At 38.7% G+C, this 12,318-nt stretch overlaps 1 protein-coding gene across 1 annotated transcript in view; it reads left to right on the forward strand.

Moving 5' to 3' along the window:
- Positions 1 to 1,851: 1,851 nt before the first annotated feature.
- The window catches only part of CFHR5 (complement factor H related 5), a 52,937-nt gene continuing 42,470 nt past the window's right edge, over positions 1,852 to 12,318 (forward strand). Inside the window, exons 1-3 of the mRNA XM_060178498.1 lie at positions 1,852 to 1,989; positions 8,598 to 8,792; positions 9,183 to 9,363. Of these exons, the coding sequence (XP_060034481.1) occupies positions 1,932 to 1,989; positions 8,598 to 8,792; positions 9,183 to 9,363 (434 nt within the window). The 5' untranslated portion in view covers positions 1,852 to 1,931. The remainder of the gene's footprint in view (positions 1,990 to 8,597; positions 8,793 to 9,182; positions 9,364 to 12,318) is intronic.

Genomic DNA, 12,318 nt, shown 5'->3' on the forward strand with positions numbered 1-12,318 from the left:
TATAAAGATATAAGTAACTATGGTAACATTTTTAAGGTAATACTTTACTCTTCTTGTTATTTCTTCTTATTTACTTGTTATTCTTTTTACCAGAGCACTCCTCAGCTCTGCCTTATGGTGGTGTGGGGAACTGAACCTGGGACCTAAGAGCCTTAGGCATGAGTCTGTTCGCCTAACCATTATGCTGTCGCCCACAGTAGACTTTATTGTAACTGTATCAAATCAAAAGTGGCATATTGATCAACAGAAATCTATTTAACTCACTGTGTGTAAAAGTCAACTCAATATGGATCAAACTTGCATGTCAGATAGAGGGCCATAAAATAAACAGAGAAAAGATGACCAGACGACATACAAAGTCTGCTTCTGAAGCCTCTTCACAGAATAGCAGAACAAGCCAACGGGACTAGGCAAAACTGAAAAGCTCCTGCATAGCCAAGCGAACCATCACTAAAACAGACATAGACTAGAAGGTTTTTACATGCCATAATCAGAATGAAAGAAGGACTACAGCACACATAAAAAGAAATCACAAAACACAGCAACAACAGCAACAATATCTACCCCTTAAATAGAAAGGAAGAAGACCTGAAGTGAACTCTGCCCAAAGAAGATATTCAGATGACCCATAAGCATATGGAAAAATGCTTAAACCTCACTGATTATCAGAGAAACGCAAATCAAGGCAACAAAGAGTTACCAGCTCCCGCCTCTGAGAAGGTCAGACATGGGAAGGACAGAGACAAGGAGAGCTGGCAAGGATGTGGTGAGATAGGAACCCTCCAACACTGTTGAATGGAATGCAAATTGGTCCAGATCCCATAGGAAATAGACTGAAAGTGTCAAGAAATATTAAAGGTGAACCTGTCATCTGATCTGGGTATTTCTCTCCTACATATCTATGAGGAGGTGCCTGAGAGGGCAAAGCTGCAGCATTGTAAGCCTCTGTGATTCAATCCAGAAGAACAGCAGTAAAGGGAAAGCAGCCTGGAGATCAGTTCTCTGAGAATGCCTAGCTGCTTGCTGTGTTTAGAGGTGGTCATGTCCAGATAAGCCCGGGAACACCATATCACAGACCTTGACAAATGTTTTAACTGGAGAGTCATGGAGTTAGAAAGAACAGGATTGAACTGTTAGTGACAAGGACATTGGGGATGAAGAATGTTAAGAGATCTCTTCACGGGTCAAATGGGAGGCAAGTTGTGTCCCATGTTAATGTTCTCCAGTTGCTGAAATTGACCCAGTGGTTTTCCTGACTTTGTAATTAATGGATGTGGGTAAGGCAGTAGAGGGATATACAGTGACATGAACTCAGAGTTATACACATATGATTCAGCTGATTGAAAACAGTCCCATATATAATCAAGAAATGATAAAGGGGCCTGCACAGAGGTCATCTCATGTGTGAGGCCCTGGGTGAATCCCTACACTATCTGAGAGCAGCATGGACAACGCCAGAGGGGCTTACTGGATGGTGGGGTAGTTCAGGGTGTTCTCAGCATTCTCTTTCTCTCATCCTTTCTCACTAAATCAAAAATTGAAAAAGAAAAATAAACAAATAGCTTGATTGATACTGCTTATACTTAAGGCCTTGAGTTCATTGATGATGGCCCCACTTTTAAAAAGTAATGTTTGATATTAAAAATTCATTTTTAGCACTCTTTTTGTCAGTCTAGCACAATCCCCAATAAAAGTTGTATAAGCACACATTAAATAATTAACTCAATGAATGGTTGTGAAATTACAAAAAAAAAATGAAGGGATTTTGCAAAGGTCTGTGAACTTTGAGATTTATCAATTGATCTGCATTACTGAGCTTCACCAAGAAGCACTTATTCAGAGTCGTACTCACTCACTACTAGGGAAGCATAGGCAACGCGCAAACAGCTTGCTGGTACATTGGCATCTCTAGACCACTGGGAAAACCCAACATGCTGTTGCTGCTCAGTGTCTTTCTCACCGTGTGGGCTCTCTGTGCTCATGGACAAGGTAAGTTATAGATATGCTGAAGTCTTAGCTTCCCTCTTAACAGGTAACTTCATGTCACATCTCCTTTCATGTGTCTATTTTTTTTCAAGGAATTGAATCTTAGGAATAATCTGTTCTGTGAATTTTAATATGGAATAACTTTATAAGGAAAAATCTCCCCATATTATCAAAGGGAAAATATTGTGAGATATTTATTTCTGTGCTCTGAGTTACACAGTGAAAAGTCACATTCAATACTGACTGAGGGAAATAGTAGTAATTCAGGCTAATTCAGGTAAACTGTGTGAAAAGAAAGATTCATGCTTTAAAATTGGTCAAGGTTTTTTTTTTTCTAGTTTGTTAAATACTTGCAACCAGGTATTGAATTTAGTGTCTCATATATAAAATAAAAAGTTATGTACATAATTTGAAGGCTTCCATTTCACACAGAAAACCCTTAGAAAACATTCGGTATGTTAATGATCCTGCGAATGGGGATAGTTTTTTTCAGATCACAAGTCAAAACTTATTAAATAAAGCAATTTAAATGTGTGCACTATACAACTGTGTCTTAATAAGCCTGCTAAAAGCCTGACATCAGGAACATTTTCACATTCCCACAAAAAATTATCAGCAGGGAGAAAGAAATATATATATTTCAAGAAAAAAATAGATTATCTTAATTTCCACCGAGATGACAACACGTTAGTTTACACTTAAAATTCACTGGAAAAGGTTGATAAAGTAAATAGTTTCTATAGCAATAATTTAGCACATTGAACACCGATACTTTACATTCATTAAAAATATATTCTGTCTTAATTGTCTCTAAATGCAAACCGTGTATATAAAAGATTGCTCCAGGGGGCCAGGCAGTAGCTCAGCTGGTTAAGCGCACATGGCAGGCTTCAGCACAAGGAACTGCATAAGGATCCTGGTTCCAGCCCTTGGCCCCACCTATAAAGGAGTTGCTTCACAAGTGATGAAGCAGGTCTGCAGGTTTCTATCTTTCTCTTCCTCTCTGTCTTCCCCTCCTCTCTCAATTTCTCTCTGTCTTTCCACTACAACAGCAGTGACAACAATAACAATAACATCAACATAGGCAATAAAGTAGGAAAAAACTGCCTCCAGGAGCAGTGGATTTTTAGTGCAGGCACCGAGCCCCAACAATAACCCTGGAAGAAAATAAATAATTAAAAAAATAATAAAATAAAAAATAAGAAGTTAAAAAATAAAAGATTGCTCCATATAACACATATTAATAGTGCCTTCAACTTTTTATGACTTGACTGACTAACTGACTATAAGTCTTTATTTACAGTGTTTTCTCCTTTTACCTTACAGTCTTAAATATATTATATATATATATATATACGCACATATACAGTTAGTTAGTTTTATTTGGAGGTGATGGTTTACAGCACAGTCTTTGACACACAGACAGTCATCTTCCCCTGACTGGTGTCTAGGAGACATGCCAGATCCCCAGTTTCCTTTCATCCTGCCCCTATTCCTCCCTCACCCGAGGGCTTTGCTATCATGGAGTATGTCACACCCGGCCCAAGTTTCACTTTAAGTCTCCCCTAATGTCCTTTATTCTTAAACTCCACCTTTGAAAGATACAGAATGAGAGAGACCAGGGAACTGCTCATCTCTAACTTATGGTGGTGCTGGAGCTTGAACCTGGGACTCTGAGCCCAGGCATGAAAGGCTTTTCCATAATATGCCATCTCTCCAGCCCTCTTTATATATTATTAATTTTAAAGTATTTCATATTTCTTCTTTGTTTCTATCTTATCATTTTATTTTCAACATAATGATTTATAAGACACTGGTATGGGGGTTGGGCCGTAGCACAGCAGGTTAAGATGCTTGGTGCCAAGCACGAGGACCTGTGTAAGGATCCAGGTTTGAGCCTTGGTTCCCTACCAGCAGGGTATTCGCTTCAGGAGTGATGAAGCTGATCTGCAGGTGTCTCTCTTTCACTCCCCTTCTCTGTCTTCCCCTCCTCTCTCCATTTCTCTTTATTCTACCCAACAACAGTGACATAAATAACAACAGCAAGAATAAGTACAACAATAACAATAAACAAGGGTAACAAAAGGGAAAATAAGTAATTAAAAAATTTTTAAAGACACTGTTGTCACAGGAGTATATTACATCTCCTCATGATACCACTTCTACCACAAGAATGATCTACCACAATCCTGCACTGGGTACCCACAGCCCTCTCAAAACACGCCCCACTTTAATTCCCAGAGTCCTTGGCTTTGCTGCAATAGACCAGTTCCACCCATTGTTGTCCACATTTTTCCTAGTTTTTTCAGTTTCACCCATAAGTGAGACCACTTTGTATTTGGCTTTTTTATTCTGACTTATGTCAACAAATATGATGCCTTCAACTTTCAGTCAAGATGTGGTAAAGGAGAATATTTCATCATTTCCTAAAGTTGGCTAGAAATAAGCGCTAGCATCTATGGGACAACTGATTTATGGCAAGAGCACCCAAAGCACTAAATGGAGAAAGGCGCGTCTTAGTAGTGAACACTGCTGGGAAAATTGGGCTAAAACTTATAGAAGGATGAAACAGGTACACCAACATCACCATGTAAAAAAGACACCTCCAAAGGGATCAAAGACTTGGACGTTACACCAGACGTCCTCAAATACATACAAGAAAACATTGACAGAGCACTCCATGATCTACTTTGCTTTAAAATTCAAGGACTCTTTTCCAGTACCCTATTCTAATATCTTAATACTCTTTAAGATAGTCCATTTGCCTTTATAAATAAATAGAGCCTGAGTAACTGTGCTTTATCCCTTAGCTTACAAGAATGATTTGTCTTAATAATGTGCTGTGTGCTGAGGTTTGCATGTTAATTCTATATTTGGACCATACTTATTAAAAAAGAATAATAACAAGAATAAAAGAGAATGTTCTGTCTAGTTTAAAACTTTACTATCCAGTAAAGTACTTTTTTTTTAAACTTTTATTTAATTGCATAGGACAGAAATAAATTGAGAGGGACAGGACACAGAGGAGACAGAGATACAGAAAGACAACTGCATCATTTCTGAAGCTTTCCCACTGCAAGTTGGGACTGGGGGCCTGAGACAAGTCCTTGGGCATGGTAACGTGCACTTAACCAGGTGTGCCACCACCTGGCCACCTTTCTTTTTCTTTTTCTTTCTTTTTTTTTTTTAAATTGCCACCAGGGTTATCACTGGGGCTTGGCACTTGCATGACAAATCCACTACTCCTGATGGCCATTTTTCTTACTCTTTTTTATTCTTTCTCATAGGACAAAGAAAAATTTTGAAAGTGGAGGGGAAGACAGAGAGGGTGAGAGAGAAAAAAACTGCAGTGCTTGCTTTACTGCTCATGAAGAAACTAACACTGCTCACATCTTGCCTTCAGCTTGTCTACAATAGTGAGAAAAACTATTCCTTCAATTCAGCTGCACACACCATACAGTTTTAAATAGTATCCTTAGAAAATAAAGACAATGACACTGCTTATTTTAAAGTAGACAGCTTAATAGAAAAGTATGCTTGAATTTTCACATAAGTACATATCTATACAAGTATTTACAGAGGCTATTCATCAGAATTGAGTCACTAAATCTCAGCTCTTGCTGCAGATGTTTCTTCCCTTATTAATATTTCATAACTTTTTACTGAAGTGTTATAGTCCCATATACATGAGTTCCTATCTATGTACACATATTCACAGAAATAAGCATATCAATTTTTTATTGGGGAATTAATGTTTTACATTCAACAGTAAGTACAACAGTCTGTACATGCATAACATTCCCCAGTTTCCCATATAACAATACAACCCCCACTGACATCCTTCATGGACCTGTATTCTCCCCACCCACCCACCCCAGAGTCTTTTACTTTCCTGTGATACGCCAATTCCATTTCAGGTTCTACTTATGTTTTCTTTTCTGATCTTGCTTTTTCAACTTCAGTCTGAGAGTGAGATCATCCCATATTCATCCTTCTGTTTCTGACTTATTTCACTTAGCATGAATGTTTCAAGGTCCATCCAAGATCGGCTGAAAACGGCAAAGTCACCATTTTCTACAGCTGAGTAGTATTCCATTGTGTATATATACCACAACTTGCTCAGCCACTCATCTATTGTTGGACACCTGGCTTGCTTCCAGGTTTTGGCTATTACAAACTGTGCTGCTAAGAACATATGTGTACATAGATCTTTTTGGATGGATGTGTTGGGTTCCTTAGGATATATCCCCAGGAGAGGAATTGCAGGATCATAGGGTAGGTCCATTTCTAGCCTTCTGAGAGTTCTCCAGACTGTTCTCCACAGAGGTTGGACCAATTGACATTCCCACCAGCAGTGCAGGAGGGTTCCTTTGACCCCACACCCTCTCCAGCATTTGCTGGTGTTACCTTTTCTGTTGTATGACATTCTCACAGGAGTGAAGTGGTATCTCATTGTTGTCTTTATTTGCATTTCTCTGACAATCAGAGACTTGGAGCATTTTTCATGTGTTTCTCAGCCTTTTGGGTCTATTTTGTGGTGAGTATTCTGTCCATGACCTCCCCCATTTTCAGATGGGGTTATTTGTTGTCTTGTTGAGTTTGGCAAGCTCTTTATATATGTTGGTTATTAAACTCTTGTCTGATGTATGGCATGTAAAGATCTTCTCCCATTCTTGAGGGGTCTCTTGGTTTGGGTAGTGGTTTCTTTTGCTGTGAAGAAGCTTTTTAATTTGATGTAGTCCTATAGGTTTATACTTGCCTTAGTCTTCTTTGTAATTGGATTAGTTTCATTGAAGATGTCCTTAAAATTTATGTGGAAAAAAGTTCTGCCAATATTTTCTTATAAGTATCTGATAGTTTTTGGTCTAACATCCAAGTCCTTGATCCACTTGGAATTTACTTTTGTATTTGGTGAAATACAGTGGTTCAGTTTCATTCTTCTGCATGTTTCAACCCATTGTTTCCAACACCATTTGTTGAAGAGACTCTGCTTTCCCCATTTAATAGTCTGGGCCCCTTTGTCAAAGATTAGATGTCCATAGGTGTGGGGGCTCACTTCTGGGCTCTCAATTCTGTTCCACTGGTCAGTGTGTCATTCCTGTTCCAGTACCAAGCAGTTTTGATGACAATGGTCCTATAATACAATTTGAGATCTGGGAGTGTGATGCCTCCGGTTCTGTTCTTTTTTCTCAAGGTTGTTTTGGCAATTCTAGGTCATTTCTGGTTCCAGATAAACATTTGTAGCATTTGTTCTATTCTACTAAAAAATAAGTACATCAATTCATCCCTGGATCTTGTTTTACTTTTTGCCTGGACTAGAATAACAAGGGTGAAACAGGCTCAGATTTGTGAGAAGACAGCTACAGCATATAGAGAACAAGACACTGGAATGCTGGAGGATAGAAACAGTCCCACCATTCTAGCAGAAGCTAATGTCTAATCTTGGAGAGTTACTGATAAAACCACATTAATTTCTACTAGTCCTTGTGCCTGTATGATACGAAGCCTCACATCAAACTTTAAAAATTTATTAGTGATTTAATATTGATTTACAAAATTATCAGGTAACAGGTGTATCATTCTACGATTTCTGACCACCAGAGTTCTGTGTCCTCATTCCCTCCAGTAGAACTGCAGTAATTATCCCAAGATCACAGATATGGCTGAGTACTGTCTCTATAACTACCTATGCATGTATCTCTATCTATCTCTATTTATCTCTCTCTATATTGATCTGCTTATATTTTTCTATGGCCCCGCATTCTCTTCGTTTCTAAGTCTCACCTACTGCTTCGCAGTGCCTTCTTTTAATTCCTCCCTCTTCTTGGCTCCTGATGGAACTGGAGTTTAGAGCTCTCTGGTCATCCTGCCCTAATGGAACTGGAGTTTAAAGTCCTCTAGTCATCTTGCCATAACATTTACCCATTTGAGAGTTGGAACAAAATTCTTTAGCAGTGCGGAAGGTGGAAGGTCTGGCTTCTGTAACTGCTTTAACTCTGCACATAGGCAATGGCAGGTCGAGCCATACTCCCAGCCTCTTTCAGGTTTCCCTAGTGAGAAAGGGGTCTGGACGGGTGAGGTTCTGGAACACATAGTGAGGTCATCTGCCAAGGGAGTTAAGGATGAAAACATAGTAGCATCTACAAGTTTCCACGAGACTTTTCTTCTTATTTGTAGTTCATTGAGAAAGAAACAGAAAAGATGTAAAGAGATAGAGAAGAGAGTGACCCCACAGGACCCTTCCACCATTCATGGGGCTTCTCCTTGAATCATGTGGGTCTCATATGATACTGGGGGCTTGAACCTGGCTCTTTAGCATAGTAAAGTGTACAATTTACAAGATGAACTATCTCTCAGTTAAGAAAAACACCTTGATTTCTTCCTCTGCAATTTCCTTATATGTGTGAAAATGACCCTTGGAATTATGTATATAGAACTAAATAAGAGGAACTTTTCAAAAATATTTGTATGCTTCACTATGCCTTGTTCTGGCTCTCCAGTCACTACTACAAATGGAATAACTAAGCTAACTAGACCAATAATGACGTCAAAGTATTGTTAAAGTAAGGTTTGGCTGGTTATTAATGTAAAACACTCTTCTTTTCCTTTAGAAAGAACTTGTGATTTCCCACAAATAAAGCATGGAAACATCTATGATGAGGACAGATACAAACAAAGCTTCCCAGTTGTTCCAGGAAAATATTTCTACTACTCCTGCCATCACAACTTTGTATCTCCTTCACAAAAGCCCTGGACACAAATAACCTGCACAGAGGAAGGCTGGTCGCCAACACCAACGTGTCTCAGTGAGTGATCCACACTATATCAGTCACTCAGGGTGCTCAGTGAGTGACAGGGGGAACCTCAGTGATCCCAGAGCCTGAACAGCCACTGTGGCAGGGCCCTGAGGAGCCAATAAGAATAGCACACAAGTCTCTCTTCTTTTGTAAGAAGCTATTTGTGGAAACCAGATTGGGAAAAGTTTCTAACAGAATATAAGTTTTCCTGGAATGCCTACAACTTTTAATTGTATACACCAATGGAGAATAATTTAAACTCTCTAAGCTAAGCCTCTTTTGTTGGGTCATTCTATGAACACACTTTTCTCAAGAGAACTTGACCTATGTTGGATTGGTTTGCAAAACAGAACCTTTCTTCCTGCCAAGATTTGTATTAGTTGTTGCTTGGGTTTTCAGGACAGTGCTTTTTCCCCTGGGTGGAAAACGGCCACTCTGCATCTTCAGGACAAGTACACCTGGAAGGAGCCACAGTACAGATTACCTGTGATACAGGCTACAGACTTCCAAACAGCCAGAGCAACATCACGTGTGGTGAAACTGGCTGGTCTGCTAGCCCTATATGCAGTCAAACATGTAAGTGGAATGATGTCCTTTGAGGTGCTGTATCTATTATATTATAGGAAAATAATTTTTTGTTAATGATATTGTTGTCACTTCTTAGTTTTAAGTTTCCAGAACACATTATAAATGACGTCTTGACTTCATAACAACCCAATGCAAATAATAGCCAACCCTCAATAGTATACCAGTATGTGCTCCCATACAGGATACCTTTCCTTTCTATGATGTTATACTATGTTTATACCTTATGGCTACATTAGCATATTAATTGTTGCATTTCAGTTATTATTCTATACATTTTCCATCCTGTTGGAAAAAGGAAACTTGACAAATCACATATACATTAATAGTGGCCTTATATTTGCCTATAACCTAGCGGTGCCTATGTTTTTTCATTGAATTACAAGTTATTGACTAATGTCCTTTTACTTCATTCTGTAATATATATTTTTAATTTTTATTGGAGGATTAATAGTTTATAATTGACAGTAAATAAAGTAGTTGGTAAATGTATAACGTTTCTCTGTTTTCTGCAGAACACTTTAACTCCCTGCCTACATCCTCCTCCACTCTCATGCCCTAGGACCTGAACCCCCTCCCTCACACCCCACGCCAGCGTCCTCTACTTTGGTGACATACACCATAGGCCAAGATTTTTATTTGCATCACTGATTAAAGGTTGTGAAGTGTGCACCACCTTCACAGCTTTCTCTTATCTATCAGAAAAAGTTAAGGGACAAGAAGATCTGGCTAGAAAAGCCAGGCTGAACCAGGATGCTGGCCAGGCTTCCCTGGACTGAAGACCCCACCAATGTGTCCTGGAGCTCAGCTTCCCCAGAGACACACCCTACTAGGGAAAGAGAGAGGCAGACTGGGTGTATGGACTGACCAGTCAACGCCCATGTTCAGCGGGGAAGCAATTACAGAAGCCAGACCTTCTACCTTCTGCAACCCTCAATGACCCTGGGTCCATGCTCCCAGAGAGATAGAGAATGGGAAAGCTATCAGGGGAGGGGGTGGGTTATGGAGATTGGGTGGTGGGAATTGTGTGGAGTTGTACCCCTCCTACCCTATGGTTTTGTTAATTAATCCTTTCTTAAATCAATAAAAAAAAGAAAGAAAAGCCAGGCTGACAGTCCACAAGTAGAGACTTTGCTTGGCATGCCAGAAGTCCTCATCCTCAAATCTCAAGGGATGAGGGGAAACTATTGCTACTGCAAAGTTTTAAATACACATAGTCTCTTTCATAACTAAACTCTGGATATATTTAAGACAGATCCACTTTAAGTGTCCCCAAAGTTAATAGTGAATCTTTCAAGCATTTTTGATACTCTATTGCACTGAGAGCAAATTTTCCCAATAACAGTGCAGAGAGAATTTAGAGGAAATTTCCCTCAAACATTCTGAAGGGTGTTGACAAAGGAATGAAACATACTGGACAGTGTATTATCAGTGTTAGGAGTCACTGACACATTGACTTCCTAGGAAGATAAGCCAGCTCTTGATCTTAAACTGTGATTGAGGCAAGATTAAGCCCTAGCAGCATGACTTCTCTCATCTGTCAGACAAAGTTAATGAAGAGAGGAATCCTTAGCCAGCAGAGTCAGTGTGATAGCCTACTGATAAATATATCTGGGGAGAGATAGATAGATAGACAGACAGACAGACAGACAGACAGACAGATAGATGGAAGGAGAGAGCGAATCAGTATGCCATAAGATCTAACGATACCACTCTGAGGCATAAATACAGTAACTTGAAAGAGTATGTGCTAGGCTGATGAGACAGTTCACCTAGGGGGATGCCTGCTGTGTTGCATGAGTATGACCCATGTACAAGCCTGGCCCCTATCATTCTGGAAAAAGCTTCACAGAAACTGGACAAAGAAATGACTTATTTATATTCAAAGAAATACCGAAACTCTGCTTTTTTGGATAGCATAAATGAAACTTGAGGTGATTATGCTAAGTTAAGTAAGACAGAAAGTGGGAGACAATTACCAGTTAATGTCACTCATACAAATGCCATCATACATGTTCACACACTATATGTACAAAATCTTATTTTCATATTCAAGGTGGTTCTCACATTCTGTCATCTGTGTCTTACTGCTTGACTTGTAGTAGGGATCTAATGCTATGTGGTTATGCAAATAAGAATATAATCAAAGACCTCTCATCATTAGATTATTAAAATAAGTTACTATGTAAACTTTTATCTTTTATTACCAGTGAGGCCTTGTGATTTTCCAGAAATAAAACATGGACATCTATATCAAGAAGACTATTATAAACCATTTTTTCCAGCACCTATAGGAAAATATTATTACTATCAATGTGATAAAAATTTTGAGCCTCCTACGCAAACTTACTGGAGTCAAATTTCTTGCACAAGAGAAGGATGGATGCCAAAATTACTCTGCCGAAGTAAGCAAGTGTCTACAAAATTTTGTCTGTAAGTTTTTCAATAGTGGAGAGAGAAAAAAGTGTGAGTATAATTAAGTCTTGAATTATAATACAAGGCCAAGAGATAAGTTGTATAAACAAAGGAAATCAAATAGGTATTTCCTTTATGAGGTTTCATAAAAGTCACATGAGAAATGAAAATGAGGTAAGAAATGAAAATGGGACACACAGGTTAACATACTTGTAAAGCTAAAGCTAAATAAATAACACCAAGTGTTGATTTATCTTTTTAAACATTTGCTTATAGCTTTAGCTTTCCTTGGATGATAATGTCAGGAAAAAATTAGATCATTACATTAACCACATATATTTATTTTTCAATTTCATTTATCTTTTTTATGATCTTTAGGAAAATGTACTCTTGGTTACCTGGAACATGGACAAATTCTAGAAAGGAAAAGCAAATATTATCAAGGGGAAACTGCAAGAGTTACCTGCCAATCTGGTTACAGCCTTGAAAATGGTCAGAGCATACTAACATGTACGGAAAATGACTGGGTTCCTCC

This window comes from Erinaceus europaeus, chromosome 19 (assembly GCF_950295315.1).
Source record: "Erinaceus europaeus chromosome 19, mEriEur2.1, whole genome shotgun sequence".
Taxonomy (NCBI): domain Eukaryota; kingdom Metazoa; phylum Chordata; class Mammalia; order Eulipotyphla; family Erinaceidae; genus Erinaceus; species Erinaceus europaeus.